At 37.5% G+C, this 26899-nt stretch overlaps 1 protein-coding gene across 2 annotated transcripts in view; it reads right to left on the bottom strand.

Annotated features, from left to right (window-relative positions):
• Positions 1–360: 360 nt before the first annotated feature.
• Positions 361–26899, bottom strand: part of IPMK (inositol polyphosphate multikinase) — a 39429-nt gene continuing 12890 nt past the window's right edge. The window contains exons 2-6 of one of the 2 annotated variants that reach the window (XM_036438427.2): positions 23460–23554; positions 16149–16245; positions 13451–13623; positions 9079–9160; positions 361–5886 (exon numbers count right to left, since the gene is read on the bottom strand). In XM_036438427.2, coding sequence (XP_036294320.1) covers positions 5264–5886; positions 9079–9160; positions 13451–13623; positions 16149–16245; positions 23460–23554 — 1070 coding nt within the window. In that variant the 3' untranslated portion in view covers positions 361–5263. The remainder of the gene's footprint in view (positions 5887–9078; positions 9161–13450; positions 13624–16148; positions 16246–23459; positions 23555–26899) is intronic. The other variant, XM_036438429.2, reaches the window with a different exon arrangement.

The raw sequence follows: 26899 nt of genomic DNA, 5'->3' as shown, positions 1-26899 counted from the left end.
AAGGACACAATTCCTTTCCCAGTCAGCGCCCCTGCCCAGGTTGTGAGCTCGATCCCTAGCAGGAGGTGTGCAAGAGGCAGCTAATCAATGATTCTCTCTCATCATTGATGTTTCTATCTCTCTCTCCCTTCCTTTCTAAAATAAATAAAACTAGTACAAAATAATCTTTTTTAAAAGAAAAATGAACAAATATTTATGTAAAGGTTAACGTACTCTTTCATTTTCAATGCATATGCTTCTATTAACACCTTATCTTAATCATCTTTGAATCTGATTCTTATATATACCTAATAGGCAAATATTTGAGTAAGTTATTTTTAAACTACCAGTTTGTTAGTATATAACTAAAGAAAAAAAAGCTCCAATGCAAAACATTTTAATAGGTTGTCAAATATACAGTTATTAGGATTACCTAAATATCACTTATAAAAATCAATATATCACATTAGATGATTCTATAAAATAAAATCACACATTGACAATAACCCCTGCAGTCCAAGAATAACCCCATCAATAGTACAAATTACAAATACATTAAGAGACATTTAAACCAAAAAGTAACTCTGACTAGACTAGATACATTCATTCATCAGTTACAATAAACTTAGCACAGTCACTAATAACACAAGTTTAGGTGCAATTTCACATGCTTTCATGTCTTCCAGTACAGCTCCCATAGTAAAGTGTCTTTGTGCACGCCATTTTCGTTTATATTTAGATGCATCATACATCATCCTTAAGACTGTTTCACTTCATTATTAAACTTGTTAATATATATTTTAAGTGAACACCAGGTAAAAATTTAGCCCCAATGATGACAAAGTTTAACAATTAAAAAAATTCTTGAGAGTATATTTTAATTTTATGAAATTCATGTTTAATCGCATTAATACTATTTCCTCTTACTAGATGCTATCAAAATAATTTATAAACATTAACTCCTCAAAAATGGAAACTCCAAGCTTCCTAAAATATTAACAAGCATTTTAAGTAACAATAAAATCATCCTGTAAGTCAAACAGTAAATTTCACATTCATTGCCAAATTTAAAATGCCAGTGACTTGAAGACTGAGGCCTAAAACATTAGTACTAAATTATAAAATACAATGTAAAAAATGTGCAGTAATTTGCTTGTGAAAACATAATGGAATATTCCTCACAGTAATGTTAAAGCACTACTCTAAATGGACAGTCTAAGTAAACGTACCTTTACCAGTAAGAAAACTGAATTAAGGCCTTTATATGCTATATATTACTATCTGAACTCAAAGACAAATAGAGATTACAATGCTGCAAAGTACTATTTTCAACCTAAATTGTTAGTTGCTTCATCTCAACTCAATAATTATTACTTTATCTTTACACTAACTCAAATGCTGATTAACTTTATCATCTTGAAATAAATATTTCTCTGTATCTCTATTTTAATTCAGTCTCCAACCCCATGCCTTCTAGACAGAATGCTGGAAACAGGGCTTTGTCTGATTGGTTCACAACTGTACATTCAGGGGCTAAAAATGGTTAGCATATGGAATATATCCAGTAAGTATTTTTGAATATATATAATAAAGCCTAAGTGACTGTTATGGAGGAATGACCAGAATGATGAGCACTGACCACCAGGGGACAGATGCTCAGCCAAGGAGCTTCCCACTGATGGTCAGTGTGCTCCCACAGGGGGAGCACTGCTCATTCAGAAGCCAAGCTCACAGCTAGCGAGAGCATCGGAAGTGGCAAGATCCTCTCCAGCTTCTGTGACAATGCTAAGGAGCAGCGAGCAGAGCAGTAAGGAGCAGCGAGCCAAGCAGTAAGGAGTGAAAGGTCCCAAACTGTGAGAGGGATGTCCCGGACTTTGAGAGGCGCAGGCCGGGCTAAGAGACAACCCTCCCACCCCCCATGCACGAATTTTATGCACCGGGCCTCTAGTGAACTAGTAAGAAGCATGACCTCCCTGGGCAACTCTACTTGTTTTCCCAAAGCATTAATAGGCAATTTACCTCTTTGCACAACCAAACTAACAATTTTTTAAAAGAAACTGATATCTACGCTGTGATAACATAGAACGTAATAGAAAGACAACTGAAGCGATACATATATCAAATCAAGGTTAAAGGCACTGGATCAGAAAGATTATTACAAAGCATGGTAAACAATTTTGAAAGCAAATCAAGTTTTAAAGTATAAAATGTTGAACTGCATTGAGTAAATGGTACTAAAAATGATAATGCTTTAAAATAGTTGCCAAATTTCTATAATTTCACACATAAAATCCTTTTATTGTTTTACCATTTTCTTTCATCCTATGTGTCCTATATTCCAAATCCTAGAAACAAATGTTTTCAGTTGCATGAAACAAGAAAAATGCAACTGAATTATATCTGAAAATTATTTTTTTCCTTCAGTTATGTTTAAGTTTGACAGACATTGTAGAGATGATATGGAGAACATCATCTTGAAAATCATAAAACAGTAAATTATATTGTCAAAATAAAATTTAAAATTTCTTAGTTGAATACAGTCTAAACCTCACAATAGCAAAATGTAGTGTAAGAGGCATAGTAAGTACAACCTTTCCATACACATAAAGAATAATGAATACTGAATTGAAAATACCACAATCTCCATGTTAGAGGTATGTAATATATACATTTTCACAACTATTTCTTGAAAAACTACTTAGATAAAATATTTAGCATTTATCAATATTTTATTCGAACCTATGCAACTTCCATCCATATTAAAATATCAAATAGTGTAAATACTTTCTTATAAAACTATTATACAATTTAAGTTTTTATTAGAGAAATGTAATACTCTCCATAACTTCTTAAAGTTCTTTTTGTTAGTGCATTCCATAAGAAATACACTAAAACCATTATTTGTGTTTTCTAGTGGGAAAAAAAGTGATAAATCTATCAATTCAAACTATATCCTTAATATGCTTACTTAAACATTTACATGTTTAAATATACTTGGTGAATAGTGATCATTCTATTCCTGCAGTGGTAAATTTCAGCATAATGCTAAATGACTAGACTAGATAGTAAAATAGACACATGTAGATTACATAAACAGATACTTATTCTGTTATATGTAAGCTTATTTATAAAGTAACATAAAATGAGCATTAGATAACAGTGATTAAAAAATGTAAACAAACAAATGTCAATCCATTCCCTGAAAAACAAAAGATAAAAGGGCTTCTTGTTTTATTAAAATAAAGAAAATATTATCTATTTTATAAAAAAGGTAAGACACGGATTTTACAAAACTATATTTCCAAATATGGGTAAAAAATCTGGAACAATTGCCACACTTTATTGAGATAAAATGTGCATAAAAACCTGATTAATACTTAAATGTATTAAATTCATTTTACACAGGCTGATACTATTCCCTACAAAAACTTCTTGTTTTGTTCAGATTCAAAATAGTGTCCAATTATCTGAACTTAAGATTTATTGAGCCACTATCCAAATAACAACAAAAAGTCTCTAATGTAGGAAAAATCAAGTAAAACTAAAACATTTCTATTATTACTTGAAATTCACCCCCACAAAAATAAAATAAAAAATCTAATTCTCATTTAGGCAGCAGAGAAAAATATGAAGTGCCTATATGAAACTTACAAATAAAAAATTAAAAACAATCAAATTTTGCTAGATAGATATTTATTAAACTTAGAATAATAAATTTGATAGATTTATTAAACTTAGAATTCACAGAGCATTTGTTACTTCTGTTTGTGCTCAACTATTTTGCCAAGTGCCCTCAGAGAGGCTTGGGAAGGTGACATAAACATAAAATTGATTGATACTTTCCTCCACATCAAAAAAAAAAAAATTAATTAAATTAAATTTAAAAGTTTTATAATTCTTAAGAGAAATGGGGCGAAGAGGTTGGGATACACTAACAATTCTCAGCTCTAAAACATTTTCCAAAGAATATGGCAAAACTCTTAACTACTTAGATGTGTTATTAGTGAATCAAGATGCAAGCAATAAGCATAAACATCTAACATTTGCAAATTAACTTTAAAGTTTTCAATAATAACTGGTTATTTTTTAAAATATAGATGTGAAACAGACAATACAGAATCTAATTTATCCAGGAAAAATAGCATTATCCCCCATCTATAAAATTAAATCATATTTTCTCTCTTGAACATAATATAAAAGTATTTTGAGTAAATGAAACAAGCATGGTTTAGATATGCACCACTCTCTATGATGTACTACTTTACACAGTATGCTTGATAACACAATATTGGATGTTGTCCTTCACTGCATATTAGAATTTTGAGAAACATCATTTTTAGCAACACAGATTTATACTACTGCTTAACTAAATGGACACATAAAAATATATAAATTTTTTTTTAAATTCAAGTTATTTCAAGGAGAAATAAGACCAACTTTCAATCACCCACCTTTTTGAAGCCGTAGAGGAAAAGGCATACAGTTTATAACACTTTTCACAATCTAGTAAATATATATTCCAATTTGCCCATAAATGAAAATTTTTAAAAGAAAAGCATGGTTCTTCCAAGTACTTGTCTCTCCTTGCCCTGGCAACAATAATTATTAGTGCCCTTAATTTCAAGATTTTTGTTGTTGTCTGTTTCAATGATCTTTTTCATGAAGTATAGCATGTTGAAATATGAATAATAAATTAAAATTAAAGGGAAAATCTGATTTTGGAATAAAATAATTCAAAATCATTTCACTAAGAAGCACCTTTAAATATGCTGGTCTAAACTTTAATATAAAATCTAAACAGTACTTATTTCTGAAGTAGAATGTTCTCCAGTTTTAATAACTTCAAAAAGTAACACTAAGGACATCAACCTGTGCTTTCTAGATTTTTTAAAGTGTTCTCATAAATGTAATGAGTTTACATATGGCTCATTGTCATGGCTGGGTGGACAAAGATTTCATGGTAAATTGGCTACAGAAAACTAAATTCTTAATGACTGACTCTTTTGCATTTTGCTTGAGCCAAATAGATGTTTAAATCATGTACCACCACATTCCCTGCTTAACATTCCAAAGTTTCTTTATTCTTCATAGTTTTCTAATGAACAAATAATTAGTTTTCCTGAGTAAGATTATAAAAAAGTTAACCCTTCTACCAAAAGTGTAAAGACAAATAAAATGTAGACTCACAATACAAATTGTTTACATAGCATTACAAGTGCAGAGATACTGACTGCTGCTCTTCACAATGATTGCCCCACCCCTTAAAAAGACTGCAGCAAAGGATTCAATTGTCCAAAATACTCTGAAGTACAGTAATTAAATTCTTCAGTCCATAAACATATCCCTCATCTATTGTGTTGCTAGGAAAAACATGAGCAAAATCTATCATTCGCACTTCTACTTCCGCAATCTCTTGGCAACCAGTGGGAAGATGGTAGAAAACTTTTTCCAGTTGGGAAAGTACATTTCCATTTAAATGTTCCTGTGACAAGCTTTTCCACCCATTGTCTTGCTCTATATTTTCAACTTTCAATGAAGTCTGACTGTGATGCTTTCTTGAATACATTTTTCTGTGACGAGCATACATCTTGGACAAGCTTTTGCCTACTGAAGCCTCTATTTTTCCATTTGTTGTGGAACTTAACACTCGAAAGTTATTATTGTACTCCAGTACATCTGTGTCCGAGAGTTGTCCTTTGGACAAAAACTTTTCTCCCAAAGTTCTGTCATTTGATTTTATAGTAGTTGGATGAGATGAACCTTCATAAACAAACAGTAATGAACTTGCATAAAAGTTAAGCTGCTTCTGGCTTTCAAACCACTGCAGAATTCTCTCAATCTTCTGAATACTAGCAGCAACAGCATCTTTTCTTAAGCAGAATCCATTATGAAAAAACCTGGAAACTCCTATAGAAATGAACAAATAATATCACTGTAACATGTTATTATTATATAATTATAAAACAGCTACCACTTAAAAAGTAAATTCATCTTAGATATCATTTTTTCCCCATCACACCTTGCAATAAACTGAACTAGAAAGAATTCTAGTCAGACATAGAAACCTGGACTTCAACTTAATTTCTAATGAAGATGTTGATGAACATTTCATTTAAGTTACACTTATGTGAAGTGAAAAATCCTTTAAACAAAATGATTTATTATAGATAGACTGGTAGTTTAGTTCCCTCTACAATACATATATTCTCTTAAAGAATGTATTCTAAGATTTCATTCGCTATTTTGAGGGATTTTATAGAAAGACTAGAGGCCTAGTGCACAAAATTTGTGCACAGGGAGGGGGAGTTGTCTCTCAACCCAGCTGCACCTTCTCTAATCTGGGACCCCTCAAGGGATGTCTGACTGCCCATTTAGGCCTAATTCCAGTAGGATCAGGCCTAAACGGGAAGTCGGACATCCCTCTCACAATCTAAGACTGCTGGCACCCAACTGTTCACCTGCCTGCCTTCCTGATTGCCCCTAACTGCTTCTGCCTACCAGCTTAATCACCCTCTAACCACTCCCCTGACATCCTGATTAATGCCTAACTGCTCCATTGCCAGCCTGTTTACTCCTAACTCTGTCCCCTGCAGGCTTGGTTACCCCTAACTGCCCTCCCCTGTAAGCCTGGTCCCCCTCAACTGCCCTTCCCTGTATGTCCAGTCACTCGCAACTTCCCTCCTCTGCTGGCCTGGTCCCTCCCAACTGCCCTCCTCTGCTGGCCATCTTGTGGTGGCCATCTTGTGTCCACATGGGGGCAGGATCTTTGACTACATGGGGGCAACAATTTTGTGTTGGAGTGATGGTAATCTGCACATTACTCTTTTATTAGATAGGATAGAGGCCTGGTATATGGGTGGTGGCCAGCTGGTGTGCCCTGAAGGATGTCCCAGATCAGGGTGAGGGTTCCCTTGGGGTGTGGGGGGCCTGGGCGAGGGGCCTGGGATGGTTTGCAGGCCAGCCATGCCCCTTGGCAACCCAAGTGGAGGCCCTGGTATCTGGGATTTATTTATCTTCTACAATTGAAACTTTGTAGCCTGGAGCAGAGACAAGCCTTCTGCTTGCTCCATGGCTGCAGCCATTTCTGTTGGAATTTATTTACCTTCTATAATTAAAACTTTGTAGTCTTAAGCGGAGGTCTGGGCCAGCCAGGGTGTGTGGGAAGCTTGGCTTCCTCCATTGCTGGAGGCAACCCTAGCCTCCCACTCTTTCCAGCTCTGTGGCTGCCACCATTTCTGTTTGGATTTGTTTACCTTCCATAATTGGAACTTTATAGCCTTGAGGCAAGGACAGGCAGAAAGCTTGGCTTCCTCCATTGCCCGGAAAACCCAAGCCTCCTTCCTGCTCTCCGTAGCTGTAGTAGCTATCTTGGTTGGTTTTATTTGCATATTTGCTCCTGATTGGCTTGTGGGTGTGGCTTATGGGTGTAATGGAGTGATGGTTAATTTGCATGTTGCTCTTTTATTAGATAGGATTACTTGTTTCTCAGAATCACGTGTAAGAGCTAATCTAAAACCTAGAGTTAAATCATAACCATTTTAATGGTGTCAACAGCCCATTACCAAATACAAAGTCCCAACAGCACTAGGTTTTTTTTTTTTCTCAATAATACTGATTAAATCAATCTTTCTACACAAATTAAACTCACATTAGGGATTAGCACTATTCCAGTTTGAGTATATTACACAAAATTAAGGCTTTTAGATACTTTAACCTATCAGATTATTTATGCCTCTTAAAATTATTTATGCCTACTTTATCAAATTTGAAATTTTATTGGTATGTACAGTTTTATTTTTGCCTTTAAATAGTTGTTCCCCACTCTGAGACAGAAATTGCTAAAAAAATATATTCACATTAGCTTGGGAAATATTTTAATAAGAAACCAATCTGCATGCCCAGCCACAGTAGCACAAGTGGTTGAGTGTCAACCTAAGAACCAGGAGGTCACAGTTCGATTCCCAGCATAAGCTCAGGTTGCAGGTTTGATCCCCAGTGGAGGGTGTACAAGAGGCAGCCAATCAATGATTCTCTCTCATCATTAATATTTCTATCTCTCTCTTCATCCTCCCTTCCTTTCTGAAATCAATAATATATATATATATATATATATATATATATATATATATATATTTTTTTTTTTTTTTTTTTTTTTTTTAAGAGCTACTCTGCATATTATCTTGCTATTGGCTGAGGCAAATACTGATTTTTACAAACATGATGGATACCTGTTTTTTACACATAAAATAAAAATTCTTCTTCAAACTCTTTACATTACACATAAGCTGTTCCCACCTTAGGCAGAGCTAAGAATAACTTTCCAATAGAATATTATTTCCAGAAATTTAGGATATCATTGTTTTTATTTGTCCATAAATATTTTACAACTATATATATTAACAGACTTTAAACTACTCTTCATGCCTCTTGTTCATTCATAATGTAGTTCTAGAAGCTAATAATATACAGCTCAACTATAAGAGAAATTTAAACAAAAAATGACATGCTACAACAGACACTTTAAAGTCTTTTATGTAACAAGCAGTTTTAACATACTAAGAACTATATACTTTGATTTTTAAATGTTTTTATTGATTTCAGAGAGAGGAAGGGAGAAGGGGAGAAGGAAAGAAACATTGATGTGAAAGAAAAACATCAATTGGTTGCCTCCCTCACACACTCTGATAGACAAGGGACCCAATTGGACATGTGCTCTGACAGGGAATCAAACCATCAACCTTTTAGTACAAGGGATGATGCTTAACCAATTGACGCTGAGCCACACCAGCCGGGACTACACACCATGAATTTAAAGACAACCTCTAGTTCCAATACTTGGACTAGATGGTTGGTTCACAGATGTTCATTTTTATTTAAGTATAGTAAGTAAGTAAGTAAATAAATGAAAATCTATTTACTTACTTACTATACTTAAATATAGTTATGTATGAATGTTATGTATGAATGTAAATTTCATTTTTTTTAAAAGTTTATTGTAAATTGAATCATTATTCCAAAAGACAAAATTGAAATCACTTTAGAATTATTTTAATATTTATACAGTAATAAAAGCATTGAAACTGGTTGTTTAATCCTTACCTTCCTTTAGAGTTTCTTTTGTTAAGCTTCTTCCATAGTGCTGGTTTTGTGTCTCATAGCTATCAGAATGGACATGATAAACCTGTCAGAAAAAGCAGTGAATATTAAAAATGAATACTACTCAACTGTGTGGAATTTATCTCAGCATTGGTTAAAGGTGGAAAGATTTATTCATATGAGTCATCCTAATTAATTGAAGGGGGAAAAATCATGTCATCATATCAGTAGATTCTAAAAGGCATTTAATAAATTTACACCTACTATCAATGAAAACTTTTTAAACAGATGAATATTTCAATAAGAAAATTATCTACCTCAATCCACCAAAGGTCAGCCTCAACTCAAGTTTAAAGTGGAAATAAAGAAAAGGATCTGTCCTAAAATATAAGAAGTTTAAAAAAAAAATTGTGTTCTATCTAATGTTCTATAACCTCTAGCAAATGCAAATAAGACAAGAGAAAGAAATTAAAGGAATAATAATTTAGGAAGGAAAAGATAAAAATATTACTCTTTCTAGGTAATGGACATAAACTGAAAAATCAATTGAAAAACTAGTAAAAACTTGAAATGGTGACTGAGTACAAATTAGTAAGCAGAAAAGAAGCATTGATATACACAAATAACTGGTTAGAAACATAATGGAAAACTCCATTTACAATGGCAACAAAAGATAAATAAACTAAATAAAAGTACAATCTATATAAAGACATCTTTAACAAATTCCTAAGACATACACACAAACACAAACCCATGGTCTCAAAAAGGGAGACTCAATATAAAAGATATCATTTCTTATACCCTATGTTCACTGCAGCATTATTTACAATAGCTAAGATTTGGAAGGCCAAGTGGCCATCATTGGATGAGTGAATAAAAAAGCTGTGGTACATTTACATGATAGACTACTACTCAGCCATAAAAAAAAAAAAAAGAAGGAAATCTTACCCTTGTGACAGCATGGATTGACTTGGAGAGTATTATGCTAAGTGAAATAAGCGAGTCAGAGAAAGACAAATACCATATGATTTCATTCATATGTGAAATCTAATGAACAAAATAAACAAACAAAACAGAAACAGACTCATAGAGAACAGAACAGCTGTCAGAGGGGAGGTAGGTTGTGGGGTTGGGTGAAAAAGGTGGAAGGATAAAAAAAAAACAAAAAAACCCTCAGACACAGACAACAGCACAATGATTATCAAAGGAAAGCAGAGTGAGGGAAGGTAAGAGAGGTGTAAATAGTAATGGAAGGAGACTTGACTTGGGGAACACACAATACAATATACAGATAATATAGAATTGTATACCCGAAACTGATAATTTTAAAAATCAACAAGAGGCCCAGTGCGCAAAATTCATGCATGGGTGGGGTCCCTAGCCCTGGCCAATGATCAGGGCTGACTGGGGCCTGGTTTATTGGGACCCAAAGACCCCGGCAAAGAGAGGAGGAGACAGTTGCCGGACCAGGTGCTAAAGGAATGAATGCTGGATGCCAATGCTGCGTTCGTGTCCAGCCCATGCGGTTTCCCGCCTCCCTCCCTCCCCCTTCTCTTGTCACTGTGCCATCACTGGGGCCTGCAGGCCAGGGGTGGAGACAGGGGGAGGTTGGCCACCGGCCCCTCTAATACCCACCCCTGGTTCCCCGTCCCAGCCCGGGGCCCAGCCCCAATCAGGTGATTGGGGCCTGCTGCTCAGGAGGAGGGACAGTGGGAGGTTGGCTGTGGGAGCACAGTGACCACCAGGGGGGCAGTTCCTGGATTGAGCACCTGCCCCTGGTGGTCAGTGTGCGTCATAGCAACCTGTTGTTCTGGTCGTTTGGCTGTAACCATCACTTAGGCTTATATATAGATGTTATCCCAATACATTAAATAAAAAAATAAAAAATTTAGAGATAACAGTTCTACTTAAATTAATCCACAACTAAAACATAATTATAATAAAACATCAACAATTTTTATAACCAGATAAGCCAATCTAAAGTTCATATAGAAAACGACATATCCCAGGAGGGCCAAATCACGAAATGCCTTTTTTACTTATCCTGTATATGTACCCTAAGGCAATGGAATTCCAATGAAGAGTTTTTAACAGGAGAATGCTGTGATTATTTTACAATGTCTGGAGAACAGATTGAAAGAAAGAAAGAAAAACTGAACTTGAGAAATCAGTTAAGAGACTAGGTTTTGTAAAAAGATAATGGTGATAATGGATTTGATATGCTGAGAAATTAAGATCAATAGGATTAATAGATGGCTCTGAGAGTTAATGGTGACTACAGGTTTCCAGTGTGCAAAATTAGCATGTGCAAAACTAGCACTGCCATTTCTGAGATAAGGAATATTCTTAGCATTTGTTGAGATTCACTGCGGTTGGTTGTGAAATGAGTGTATCACTTTTGTATATGTATTAGTTCTAGATGTTAAGTCACCCTAGTAAAATGTCTGGTAGGGTTCTAGCTATCCAGATTAGGAGATCAAGAAAAAGCTGAGGCTACAGATATACCTTTGGGAGTATCAGTGTAAGTGAAACTGAACCAATAAGAACAAAGGACACTGCTTAGGAAGAAACAGAAAATAAAGACAGTAAAATGAAACAGAGCAGAATACCTCAACATTTACAGAATAAACGGGGGGGGGGGGGGGGGGGAGGGGGCAGATAAGCTGGCAAGGAAAACTGCAAAGTAGCCTTTGGAAAAAACCAGGACAGGGTGTGATCTCAAGGACATAAAAAGGAATGTTTCAAGGAAAACTTTTCAAAGTGCAGTATGGTTAGTGATGAAAATGGCATTTACATTTAGTGACATGAAGATGTCATTAGGGACCTTAGTGATGGCATGGTAGAGCAAATGCCAGGTTGGAGGCTGAAAAATACTAAGTGGGAATTAAGGCAATGAAAATAACTATTTTGATTGGAAAGAGGAGGCAGGTTAAACCCACTGGTAGACAGCAGAGCAAGGTAATGGTAGGCTTTGATGTTGTTGTTTTTTAAAAATGGAGAGTGATCTGAACATATATAAAACAAACCTACCTAGGAAAGAGATAGAACTGAAGATATAAGACAAGAAAAAATCAATAGTATTAGATTCCTAAAGAGGTGGGAGGGAATGAGATCCAGAGGGCATAGGGAAGGTCTATCCTTAGGTCAGAAAATACATCAGTCTGAGAGAAAGGAATAAAAGGGAAATGAAAGCACTTGTAGGTTAGGTATGCATATCTGTTGACAGTAAATTAAAAGAAATCCTATCTAATGCCTTTAATTTTTTTCTGAAGCAGAAGGTAAGGTCCTCTGAAAAGAAAGTGAAAAGGAGAGTGGGAGAGTAACATTTGAAAACAGCAAATGTTTAAATAGTTGCTCATGTGGGATGTTTATTTCTTGTTTTAACATGATGCCATTAATCCTTTTTCCTTTTAATATATTCCCACATTTAATTATAGTTTCCTAATGAAACAACTGCATCAACAATTTCTTTGATCAGAATACCAAATTCAACTGTGCTGTTATAATTATCACAATAACAATCCATCGATAATGCTTCCTATTGATATTTATTAACTCTATTTAAAACTCAGAAGATTCATATATCATCTTGCATGATGAATTTAAAAACTACACCATCATGCTTCTGTAAGTAGCAATCATTTTCCAAACTTAACCTCCACACATCTAACCTCTTTCCAGAGCCCTGGTAGCTCCCACAATTGCCTTTTAGGAATGTGGTACATGAAGAAGCTCCAACAAGCCTCCTGGACAATGAGAAGCCACATGGCAAAAGGCCCATTGGAAAGTTAGAACAAGCTCCCCCACAGAAGTGAGCTCACTGTAGACCGACCACCTAGCCCCTGCAGAACCATCAGATGAGTGCAGCCACACAGGGACCCTGGGTGAGATCAGCAGAACTGTCTACTTAGGCCAGCGCAAACTGCCAACCCACAGAATCATGAGCAAATAAAACAACTTTTTAAACCATAGTTACCTAACTTTATTTTCCCTTTTAAAAATATAGAAAAATTACTGAATATATAAACATAGTACTTTCCTCATGGCAAAATCATAAACAATATAACATTAATTTACCATACTTATATTACAGCTAAACTACAAGCCTCCTTAAAACAAAATTACCAAAGTTGGAGTCCTGAGGTTCAGCCATTCATCCATTTAGTAATCACGGATTATGTGTCACAATCATTCCCGACACTGACCATATATCAGTGAACAAAAAAATAAAAATCTCTGCTCACATTGGGGAGTTGTAGACAACTGAATTCCAAAATATGTCATCTTATATATTAGTATCATACTGACATCTCTAATTTTCAAGGAAAGAACGTGTAAAGAAAAATATGTGTACTATACTAATAATCACTCTTACCCTCATGCCAAGCACCAAGAATCCAATCTCTTCCATTAAAGGGTACTTGCTGACCTGTTGCTGAATCTTCTCAGATGAGGCAAAAGGATCATAGCTCTTTCGCCCTATCTTTACATCCATTATACAGGGCTTATTAAATTTATGGGTCACATCTTCCAGTTTTAGGTATAAATCTGTTATGAAATAAAAACTTTAATTAGTGATAGGCAAACATACTACCACTCAAATAACTTTCAGAAGAAACAAAATGAGGAAAATTTAAAACTGAGAAAAAAAAGTTAAAACTCCAGAGTCAACAATTAGTATAAATATCACAGAGAAACACTTGCATGAGTGTTTGAAGTAGATGTAAGATTTCCAAGAACATTAAAAAGGCACAATGAGAGCCCTGGCCAGTGTAGCTCAATTGGATGGTTAAATGTCGTCCCTTCAAGGCATATGCCCAGATTTTGTGCTCAATCCCCTTAGGGGGCGCGCAGGAGGCAGCCAACAGATGTTTTTCTCTCTCATGGATTACATCACTCAAGGATTACCGAAGAATTTCTATATAAACAGTTACACAAACGGTATTTATCAGAAAGTCTGAGGGCTATAAGGGAAATAGTTGCGGAGATAATAAAACCTCTTCTAAACAATCTTTTAAAACTGAGTACTTAATTACAGTATCTAGATAGCCAATCTACCCCATACTCAACAAACTTTGTTAATTTTTAGAAGTGAGATTCTTGAAGAATAATAATTAAATAATGTTCTAAGTTAAACATTAATCAGTAGCAAAATTCATTGAAATCTATTATAAGTTTCTTACATTATAATGGAAATCTCTATGATCACAAAGACTTGTGAAATAATTTAAGCAACATGCTGATCTGAATCAGAAACATATACATTTGGGACTAATAGACAAGAAGGAAGAGTGAAGGGACAAACGGGGAGGGGAGGGGAAAGAGCCTGGGCTCACTTTTCCCCACTGACATACAACTGAAGTACAGGCGAATCCTAAATACCCAGGGGACCGCTGATTTATTGTGACCTCACTGAGGATACTCACAAGAGAACACTATGATTCCCTATTGACGAAATGTGATACACAGCCCATGAGTCAAAAGAAGACAAAGAACTAAGGAAAAGATAAGCTCAAGCTGGAGCCCCCTTCTTTCCTGTTCTCAAAATGTAGTCCAAGTACTATTGACATTTAAAAAGCTTGTCACTTTTTAAAAAAATATATTTTTATTGGTTTCAGAGAGGAAGGGAGAGGGAGAAAGAGACAGAAACATCAATGATGAGAGAGAATCATTGACCAGCGGCCTCCTGCAAGCCCCCCATTGGGGACTGAACCCGCAACTCAGGCTTGACCATAATCAAACCAGGAACCGTTCAGTCCACAGGCCAACGGTCTATACACTGAGCCAAACCAGCCAGAGTGAGCTTGTCGCCTTTTTTTTTGAGGTTGTCACTTTTAACAAGCACATCACTGAACTCCAAAATAAACCTTCATAATCAAAATGTCTGGGCGATTATCCTATTAATATGCATTTTAATTAGCCCATGGGTTATTCTTAAACTCAGTCAAATTTCAAACTCTTACTCCATTCACCAACCTTTTTCAATAGTTACACAGTCAAGCTGCTTATTTAATTAAACTGTCTGCTCAGTCAAAGGCCCAGAAGTAGCAAATACTGCTTCAAGTATTAACTAATATTAAGAGAGAGAAATGGCCGAAACCAGTCTGGCTCAGTGGATAGAGCGTCGGTCTGCGGACTCAAGGGTCCCGGGTTCGATTCCGGTCAAGGGCAGTACATTGGTTGCGGGCACATCCCTGGTGGGGGTTGTGCAGGAGGCAACTGGTCGATGTATCCCTCTCATCAATGTTTCTGTCTATCCCTCTCCCTTCCTCTCTGTGAAAAATCAATAAAATATATATATATATATATATATATATATATATTTTTTAAGAGAAAGACAAAGAGAAATGTTGTGCCCTTAGATAGGTCAGTTTGTCCTCTAACTATAAAACTTACTGGTATTTTGCCGAAACCGGTTTGGCTCAATGGTAGAGCGTCGGTCTGCGGACTGAAAGGTCCCAGGTTCGATTCCGGTCAAGGGCATGTACTGTGGTTGCGGGCACATCCCCGGTAGGGGGTGTGCAAGAGGCAGCTGGTCGATGTTTCTCTCTCATCGACATTTCTAGCTCTCTATCGCTCTCTCCTCCTCTCTGTAAAAAATCAATAAAATATATTTTTAAAAAAAAACCAAAAAAACTTACTGGTATTTTTTTTAAATATTGCAATTTAAAGCCCAGAAGAGTGGGACAAAGAAATGGAAGAGGAGACAGGGAGGAAGTTATGGAAGGAAAATATATTTCCTGATGTTTTTTCCCTATTCAAAATGAAAAAAAGAAAATTGCCCAGAAATTACAAAAAGAGAACATCTGTAAATTAATACAGTATTAAGTACTAGTATATATATTTTTCCATTCAATTATAACAAACTTATAATTAATTTGTATATACCATTTAAGAAACTGATTATGAAGAGCAAAAGTATTAATAAGTTTATCTAATGAAGTAGAGAATGATTAGAAAGAAAATCACACATGTATTCAGTTTTTATAATACTAGGTTTACTTTTATATAAACCTTTTATAAAACCACTCTCCTGAATTAAGAATAAAAGATGAATTTTAGGTAAAACTTACCATTTGGTGCAGTGGGAGGTGACCAGATGCCATAATATTTTGGTAAATATTTTCGTAGCTCTAAAAGAACACCATCAGTACCATCAGCAGCATAAACCTGAAAGAGAAAAATATAACTTGCATATTAGTTTCTTATAATGCTTTACAAGTATCCTACACTTTCCCCAAATAAAATATTGTTTATCATAATATATCTAAAATTTTGGATAAGCAAAAAAAAAAAAAGTATACTGTGTTTCCAATGAAAAACTGTATTGTTTAAGTTATCTAATTCTAGCCTTCTACTCTCCTTGAACTATTTTACAACAAAGAAAACTGTTGATAACTCTTAGCAAATGCAAAATAACTCTTGTTCCTATAAATGCAAAATAATTCTTGCAAAGAAATTCTGGCCATGGAAGGTTCTAGAACCTTCATAAAAGTTAAGAGTCTAGTGAACATTTCTAAATCATTTCAACTTCCCTTTATTTCATATAAATGTGTGCTTCTTTGACTTTTCTTTTGAACCAGTTTTAACATCTGTGTAATTCCCTCATTAAATAGTAAGTTTAAAATCTTTTACACTTACATATTTGATAACTGTAAAGAAGTTGTAGTTTTACCTTTTTAAAAAATATATCCTTTGCCTCAACGTAATTCTAATCATTGCTCACTTAATTTGTTGATTTATAAGCAGTAATAAGTCTAGTAATAATTCTAGAAAATATTAGAAATGTCTAGATGTTGGGAAGCATGAGACTTGGTTGGAAAGTCTGTAAGGAGGACATTCTGATAGAAGTGTGTGGAATGCCGCCTGCCCTGTTTATCGGATTCTGACTGGAGGAAAAGGGAGTGTCGAAGGCGGTGCCCCCAATTATTCCTTGACCTTTCCAAATGAGCCTGTGCACAGTGCAGACCCCCAGCTGAAGCAGCCAGGCCGGGCCTCTCTAGCTTTAGCCTTTGCTGGAATTTTTATCTTTAGATACAATCAGCAGGGTGAGTAATCTTGGGAGGACACATATTTATATTGCACTCTAGGCCAGGGCACCCAGGAATGAAGCATAATTCTAGTAAACACCCGAGTGTGCACGTGCGCAGCTGACCTTTAAACTGAGGGCTGATGTTTAACTGGAAGGCTGCTTTCTTCTTCCACAGCCTCCCAGGCCCTCACCCGTATCTTTTCTGCCAAGCTGTCTCTGCCTCTCCTTAGTAGCTGAGCATCTTTGGGAACATTTAAGGAAAGGTGAGCACAATGCGAAGTGTCTTTATAAGCATGTTGCGGTGTACACACTTTGTAATTCCTTTTTTTGTTATTGATGTGGCAACCATTTATAAACATTCAAAATAATTCCACAGTTCTCAAGCAGTAATCTGATCCCTTTTTCACTTTTAGGAGGTTATTTTTCAGCTTAATCCACATTGCCCTCTCTATAGAGGAGGGAAAGTGGTATGGGTCTACCTTACTGAGAGCCAAACAACTCAGAGAAAGACGCCACTATGGTTAAAAAGGGATAAATATATCCCTTTCCAGGAACATAGAAAAAAAATAAAAAATAAAAAAGAAGGATGGAAAATGCCTGGCCAGTGTGGCTCAGTGGTTGAGCGTCGAACCATGCACCAAGAGGATGCTGGTTCAATTCTTGGTCAAGGGCAAATACTGGGGTTGCAGGTTCAACCTTCCACTCCCATACAGGCACATTTGTGTCTCATAGCTCTCTCTCTCTCTTTCTCTCTCTCTCCTCACCCCCTCCCTTCACTCCCTTTCCTCTCTAAAAATCAATGGGAAAAGATATCCTAGGGTGAAGATTAAAAAAAGAAGGATGGAATGGAGGAAAGGAAGAAAGAGAAACAGAGACAGGCATTCCCAGTAGGCATGGCTCAGTGGTTGAGCATCGATCTAAGAACCAGGAGGTCACAGCTGGATTCCCAATCAGGGCACTTGCCTGGGCTTCAGGCTCAATCCCTGGGAGGGGATGTACAGGAAGTAGTCAATGGATGACTCTCTCATCATTGATGTTTGTATCTCTCGCTCCCTCTCCCTTTTTCTCTGAAATCAATATATACATATATAAATGTACACACACATATGAGACAGAGATAGGCAAAAGGCTCTGATAAGTTGATAGGTAAATTCTATCAAGCCTTTAAGGAACAAAATCTTTATATGATACAAATTCTTCAACAAAATAAAATAAGAAATGCTCCTCAACTCATTTTATCAAGCTAAAAGAACTTGATATCAACCAAAGACAAAATTTAAAGAAAATAATAATTCAATCTCATTTATAAACATAGCTGGGGAAAAATCTGAAATAAAACACTTGCAAACAATATTTAGTAATTCATATTATTAAAAATAAAAACGACATTCTAGTAGGTTTCGTTTCAAAAAATGAAAGGTGATATAATATTAGATAGATATAATGTCATTTATGGCATTATCAGATTAAAGGAGGAAACTCATGCTAATTTCAAAAGATACAGAAAAGGTAACTGAAAAATATTCAATACCTATAAATATCATACTTTAAATTGTTTCCTGAGATAAAAATTGAAAGAATGCTATATATTTTCCCTTTCCACTTCCCACAATTTTCTTCCCAAGAAGCTGACAAGACTCAACTGCATCAGTGGGATCCCTTGCCCTCTGGTCATTCTCTTACTAGTGGGAGAGAGTTGAGGTTGGGTTATTTACTTCTCTAGTTCCCTCCTTATCATAAAATTACCTTCCCTGGATTCCAGTAACCATTCCCTCTCCTTACCCTTAGAGGCTCAAAGATGTTACATTATCTCTCGCAGGTAACCTTAACTCTGACCAAGCCTAGGTAAACAACCCCTTTATTAAATTGACAGAATACATAAATTATCTCTTGTCAGAATCTCGACTCACACAAAAGGCAATTTCCTTAACCTAGGAAGATGCATCTACCAAAATGTCAGTTTTACAGGAAAATGTTAAAAGCATTTTTGTTATATGAGAGGAAGATACCCCTATCATTGCTTCTATTGAGCCCTGAAATGGAAGTCCTTGACAGAAGTATATGGATTCAAAAAGGACAAACAAAACTCCCAATTACAAAACATAAAATTATCTATATAGAAAACAATTAAAATTGTTAGGGAACCTCAGATAATACGAGTTAAAAAAGAATTCAACAAGATTACAAGACAAGGAACACTAGCTAGATATCTATTTTTTTGTCCTATCTAATAAAAGGGTAATATGCAAATTAACCATCACTCCATCACAAATATGGTGGCACCCATAGCAACCGGGGCCCCGGCAATGCGAGCCCAGCACTACGCACGTCGGCCATGCTGAGGGAGGGGCCTCTGGGGGCAACACAAGCCCAGCATCCTGCGCCCCGGCCACACAAAGGGGGTGAGGGGCCTCTGGGGATGACGCAAGCCCAGTGTCCTGCAACCTGGCCACACAGAGGGAGGGAGGGGCCTCTGGCCAGAGGTCAGGGCGCAGGACACTGGCTTTGTTACAGGCCGGACTGAGGGACACCACCCTTATTCCCCAATCCCCCACCTCCTCCCATGCACAAATTTTGTGCACCGAGCTTCTAGTTCTTATATATTAGCAATCACTGGAACACTTAATTTAAGAACTACCATTTACAACTGAAACAAAATACAAAGAACCTAGAATAAATCCAACAAATTACATGCAAGACTTTTATAGAGTAAATATAAAATACTTTCTTCAAAAATGAGACATTATTTAACAGCTAAAAACATATATATCCTAGAGCTTAGACTGCCTACATTCAAATCCTGGGACCACTATTTACTTTAGCATGATCATGATGAAATTATTTAAACTAATCATGCCTAATGTACACATGTATAAAATGAAGCTAGGAGTACCTATCTCATAGGTAGTTGTGAGTTAAATGAGTTAATAATGGTAAAGCATGTATAATGTACTTTTTGGTTTTTGTTTGTTTGTTTGTTTTTTAATATATTTTATTGATTTTTACAGAGAGGAGGAGAGAGAGATGGAGAGTCAAACATCGATGAGAGAGAATCACCGATCAGCTGCCTCTTGCACAACCCCTACTGGGGATGTGCCCGCAACCAAGGTACATGCCCTTGACTAGAATCGAACCCAGGACCCTTCAGTCCGCAGAACAACGTTCTATCCACTGAGCCAAACCTGGTTTCGTCTGTATTTGTTTTTTAACTTTAGCTTGTATTTTTTTTTTACTTGCACCTGTATTTAAGCACTAACATCATAGCATTTAGAATAAAATATAAGTATAATTTTAGATATAACACCAAAAGCACAAGTGACAAAAAAAAAAGAAAAAAAGATACACTGAATTTTAATATTTAAAAAATTTAAGCTTCAACAAACACTATGAAAAAAGTGAAGACAACCCAAAGAACAGGAGAAAATATTTCTAAATCATATATCTGACAAGGAACTTGTATCTAGAATATATAAAGAACTCCTATCTACACTAATAAAAGAAACATGCAAATTAACCGCACCTCTGCTACACCTGCCAGCCACGCCCACCAGCCAATCAGGACTGAGTATGCAAATTAACCCAACCAAGATGGCTGCAGCCACATAGCGAGCAGGAGGCTTGGGTTTCCCCAGCAATGGAGGAAGCCAAGTTTCCCAACCACTCTGGCCGGCCCTGGCCTCTGCTCAAGGCTACAAAGTTTCAATTATAGAAGATAAATAAATCCCAACAAAAATGGCCACAGTCACTGAGCTGGAGAGAGCAGGAGGCTTGAATTGTCCCCCAAGATGGAGGAAGCCAAGCTTCCCGCAGCCCTGGCCTGCCCTGGCCTCAGCTCAAGGCTACAAAGTTTCAATTATAGAAGATAAATAAAGCCCAGATACCAGGGCCTCCACTTGGGTTGCAGGGTGGCATGGTCAGCCTGCAAACCACCACAGGCCCCTTGCCCAACCACCCCATGCCCCCAGGAAACCCCCACCCTAATCCGGGACACCCTTCAGGGCAAACCAGCCAGTCCCCACCCATGCACCAGGCCTCTATCCCATCAAATAAAAGAGCAATATGCAAATTGACTATCACTCCAATACACAAGATGGCTACCCCCATGTGGTCAAAGATGGCTTCCCCATGTGGACACAAATGGCCACAAGATGGCCATCAGGGGAGGGCAGTTGGGAGGCACCAGGCCCGCAAGAGAGGGCAGTTGTGGGCGATCAGGCCAGCAGGGGAGGGCAGTTAGGTGAAATCAAGCTGGCAGGGGAGTGGTTAGGGGGTGATCAGGCTGGCAGACAGAAGCAATTAGGGGCAATCAGGAAGGCAAGGCAGGTGAGCAGTTGGGAACCAGCAGTCCTAGATTGTGAGAGGGGTCAAAAATTGGAGAGGGTCCAGGCTGGGCTGAGGGACACACACCCCTGTGCATGAATTTCATGCACCAGGTCTCTAGTCTATAATAATCCTACATAATAAAAGGCTAATATGCAAATTGACCAAATAGTGGAATGACTGGTCACTATGACATGCACTGACCACCACAGGGCAGAAGTTCAATGCAGGAGCTTTGGGACTTGTATCTAGAATATATAAAGAACTCCTATCTACACTAATAAAAGAAACATGCACCGCTCAGCCAGAAGCCAGCCTCACAGCTGGTGAGCACAGCGGTGGTGGCCGGAGCCTCACCAATCTCCAAGGCAGTCAGACATTTCCCCATGGGCTCCCGGACCGCGAGAGGGTGCAGGCCAGGCTCAGTGGACAACCGCCCTCCTCACCCCGCCCGAGTGCACGAATTTCATGCACTGGGCCTCTAGTTAAAGCATAATGTGCTAATTAGACCAGACTGCCGGGCTACCTTCCAGATGAAGTGGTGCTGCAAGGGCCAAGCCCCTTACAAGAATTTCATATATCAGGCCTCTAGTGACTAAATAAAAGACATCCCAATGAAGAAATAAACAAAGGATCTAAATGGACATTTCTCCAGAGAGGATTTAGACATGGTCAGTAAGCATATGAAAAGATAACCAACATCACTAGCCATTAAGGAAATGCCAATTAAAATATAACACAATGAGGTAACAACACTTCACACTCACTTGGATGGCCCTTAAGAAAGAAAATTAGCCGAAACTGGTTTGGCTCAGTGGATAGAGCGTTGGCCTGGGGACTGAAAGGTCCCAGGTTCGCTTCCGGTCAAGGGCATGTACCTTGGTTGCGGGCACATCCCCAGTGGGGGGTGTGCAAGAGGCAGCTGATCGATGACTCTCTCTCATCAATGTTTCTAACTCTCTGTCCCTCTCTCGTCCTCTCTGTAAAAATCAATAAAATATATTTTAAAAAAGAAAGAAAGAAAGAAAGAAAGAAAGAAAGAAAGAAAGAAAGAAAGAAAGAAAGAAAAGAAAAGAAAAGAAAAGAAAAGAAAGAAAGAAAGAAAGAAAGAAAGAAAGAAAGAAAGAAAGAAAGAAGAAAGAAAGAAAGAAAACTAAGAAGTTCTAGTGAGGATACAGAGAAATTACAACCCTCATACACTGCTATGGAAATGTAAAATGGTGCAGCCACTTTGGTAAACACTTTGACAGTTCCTCAAAAAGCTAAATATAGAATTATCATATGACCCAGCAATTCCAGTCTTAAGATATATATCAAAAAAAATTGGAAACAGGTACTTAAACAAATATTTGTACATGAATGTTCATAGAAGCTCTACTTACAAAGGCCAAAATGTAGAAACAACCCAAAGGTACATCAATGGATAAATGGATAAACAAAATGTGAACAGAATATTCCTCAGCCATAAAAAGGAACAAAATACTAATGCACACTACAGAATAGGTGGACCTTAAAAATATGAGACCAAAAAGAAACTAACACAAAAGGTCACATACCGTATAAGCAGATTGGTGGTTGTTAGGGACTGGGCGGAGGGAGGAACAAAGCATCACGCCTTCAGAGTTTCGGGTTTTCTTTGGGTGATGAAAATGTTTTGTAACTAGACAGAGGAGGTGTTCCTAGTCATATGATTACTTAGATGTTAAGTCTGTCTCTTACCACCATGCTTTGGAGATTTACAGTGCACATCAGCAATATATGCTAAGAAATTCTATAGTGAAAACATTTAGACTCAGCATTTCTGAGAAACAGAAACAGTCTCTCAGGTATTTTTCAAAATGTAGGTCGCATCCCATTAATAAAAATCAGAATAGAAAATATTAGGCTGCATCAGTAAAGATAAGCATTATATTTCATTAAGCTTTTGTTTCAGTCACACACATATTATACAAGACATGCTATCAAACGTATTTATTACTGAGTCATCACCAGAGAAATGAAAACCACTATGAATACAACGAACAAATCTTACCTCACTTACCATATTATAGAATTCTAACTCTCTTGGGCCCCTTGGAGGTGGCTGTAGCTGTTTCAAAACTGTGCCATCTGGATGTTGCAAGATACCTATAGAACAAAAATCAGATACTGTATTTTTTAATGCTTTAGTAATAGTGTATCTTGAATCCTAGACTAGATTTAGATTTGTTCCTGAAGTTACAGATAAACGACTCATAAATTTAAGGGTTTCCTTTTATTTATTCCAAAAATGTTAACATTCAACCAACATATTTCAGTGCTTTTTATACGCAAAGCACCAGAACACAAATTCTAAATAGTTTGGTTTTATTATCTCCACAACTATTCCCTTTTAGCTTCTTCAGACTTTCCAAGAGATGTTAATTTATAGTTAAACCAGAGGCCCCACACACGAAATCATGCAGGTAGGGTCCCTACCCTCCTGCAATCAGCGCCATCTTCTGCCTGTTCACCAGTCCCCAGGCCGACCGCCACCCCGGCCATCGGGCTCTCAGGCTGTTGGGATCACCAGCTCATCCCCGGCTGCTCTGGGGCTCAGGCCTGCGGGAAAGCGGGTGAGGTGACTTCACTTCCATGCACGCGCACAGGCCGGCCACTGATGGAACACACTGCCCTTTGGGGCTGCTCATGTGGGCACCACTGCCACTGGGGCTTGAGACACTGACAGAAGCTGCAGCGCGCCTGCAACCTACCTGCCCCAGTATGAGCAGCCCCAAGCGGGCAGCACATTCCATCAGCGGCCAGCCCAGTGCACATACATGGAGGTGAAGTCACCAACGCCTGCTTTCCTGCAGGCCTGAGCCCCCGAGCTAGCCAAGATGAGCTAGTGATTCCAATGGCTTGTCAGCCAACCTGGTCCTCCCGCCACCCACCCTGATTCCCCCATTCATCATTGTTGATCTATGGGAGCCCAGCCTGCACCCTCTCTAATCTGGGATCCCTCTCACAATCCAGTACTGCTGGCTCCCAACTGCTCGTCTGCCTGCCAGCCTGATTGCCCCTAACCACTCCCCTAACAACCTGATCAATGCCTAACTACTCCCCTGCCGGTCCAATTGCCCTTCACTGCCCACCCCTGCCAGCATGGTCTCCCCAAACTGCCCTCCCCTGCTGGCCTGGTCATCCCCAACTGCCCTCTCCTGTTGGCCTGATTGCCCCTAACTGCCCTCCATGTAGGCCTACTCACCCTAACTGCCCTCCCCTGCAGGCCATCTTGTGGTAGCCATCTTGTGTCCACATGGGGGTGGCCATCTTTGACCACACAGGGGCAGCTATCTTGTGTGTTGGAGTGATGGTTAATTTGCATATTACCTCTTTATTAGATAGGACAAGAAACAAGTTAAAAGCAGTAGCAAAAATATACTTCATTTTTTTAAAAATATATTTTATTGATTTTTCACAGAGAGGAAGAGAAAGGGATAGAGAATTAGAAACATAGATGAGAGAGAGACATTGATCAGCTGCCTCCTGCATACCCCCTACTGAAGATGTACCCGCAACCAAGGTACATGCCCTGGACCGGAATCGAACCCGGGACCTTTTAGTTCGCAAGCCGACGCTCTATCCACTGAGCCAAACCGGTTTTGGCATCTACTTCATTTTTATAGAGAAAAAAATGTTAGTAGTGGACCAATATGAATCTTCTACTTGGTAATTTCTTATACTTTTTACTCATCTAAGAAAGCAAAATTTTTTCCTGATTCAGATGTACTGTGTACAGTTGCAAAGATAGAATGAGGGCATTTAGCCAACAGGAAAATGGGGGCACCAAGTCAGAAGCAGGAAGGGCACCTTTTTATTATCAGCCCACTTAAAGGAGTCTTTTTCTAAAGTCATGTCCTAGCACTGGCCCTGTCCTTACAGGCTCGAGAGCTGCAGTTTGCTACTCTGTTGACTAATGAGTTTGCCAACCACTGCCCTATGCCATAAAGACTCATTCCCAAAAGTGTGTTAAAATCTTAAATTTTCATATATTGAGTTTTTCAAAAATCATGTTCGTTAGAACACAATAAGTCCAAATAAACCTATTTACAACTTTTATAAAATATACCACTTAATTTCCATTGCTGTTGCCAAGTGTCAGAAATTCTTAATCATAATAAAAATGCAAAAATTAATCAACAGAAGCAGAGTCTCAATTTAAGATTGCAGTAATTAAGTTGTTTTAATACCTAGCTATAGAACTGGTAAATATAAACCCATGTGGATAAGATTGGTTGGTAAGCAGTCAAAGGACCTGGAGACTAAGAAACAGTCTAATACAGTGGTTGCCAAACTCATTAATCAACAGAGCCAAACATCAACAGTACAACAATTGAAATTTCTTTTGAGAGCCAAATTTTTTAAACTTAAACTATATAGGTAGGTACATTGTTATTAACTTAACTAGAGCAGTGTTTTTCAACCTTTTTTGGGTAAAGGCACACTTGTTTCATGAAAAAAATCACGAGGCACACCACCATTAGAAAATGTTAAAAAATTTAACTCTGTGCCTATATTGACTATATATAAAGTAATTCTCTTGAATAGGAATCAAATAAACACAAAGAAAGTATTTTATAATTACTTTATTATGAAATATTAAGTAAACAAAATAGTGAAAAATTATAAAATTCTTGTCTTGTCTGCACCTACGGCACACCAGGCAACATCTCCCGCAGAACAGCAGTTGAAAAACGCTGAACTAGAGTACTCCTTCAATTGCACTGTTGTGGAAGAGCCACACTCAAGGGGCCAAAGAGCCGCATGTGGCTCACAAGCTGCACTTTGCCGACCACTGGTCTAATATAACTAAAAATTAGTGAAGAGAAATTCTAATTCTGAGGGTTGGGATATGTAGAACAAGAAAGCCCTTCACTCCCATGGTAGGAGACATTTTCTATGAACCAATGAAGAGCGGAAGATAAAAAGAAATCTTGAGGAACTCAATTCCAGCGGTGGCAAACATGGAGCATTCACAAATGAGGAGAGAACCATGGCAGCTTCTCTGCCTTGGGACAGGCATCTGGTCTGCCATTAAACACATTCTGACAGGCAAGCAAAAGTCAGCTTGACTATAGACAACAATATGTGGTAGCAGGATGGATTAGAGACAATAATTCTAACAGATTGCTTGGTCCAGCAATTCTCCCACATTACTCACTGTGCAACACACCCCATCTAATTTTTCAGAAAAAGTAGCTATGTAAGAGAATATGGTAATCCCAGGCATTCTCCCTGCGAATGAATTTCAGACTCTAAAAATAAACCAATCATATTTTAAACTGCAGATAAGTCCCTCCCAGCTGAAAAAGTATCAAGATTTAAAAAGTGTGGGAAAGTACAAAGACTGAGGCAATAACAGAAATACTAAATCTAAGAATGTAGCCCAGCATCAGCTTTACTAAATTCTAGGAAGAATGTGATGTATCAGCCTCTTACTTTAACAGAGGA

Source organism: Pipistrellus kuhlii, unplaced genomic scaffold (assembly GCF_014108245.1).
Source record: "Pipistrellus kuhlii isolate mPipKuh1 unplaced genomic scaffold, mPipKuh1.p scaffold_m20_p_15, whole genome shotgun sequence".
In the NCBI taxonomy this organism is placed as follows: Eukaryota; Metazoa; Chordata; class Mammalia; order Chiroptera; family Vespertilionidae; genus Pipistrellus; species Pipistrellus kuhlii.
The sequence above is the reverse complement of the archived record's forward strand: the minus strand, read 5'-3'. Positions and strand labels throughout refer to the sequence as shown.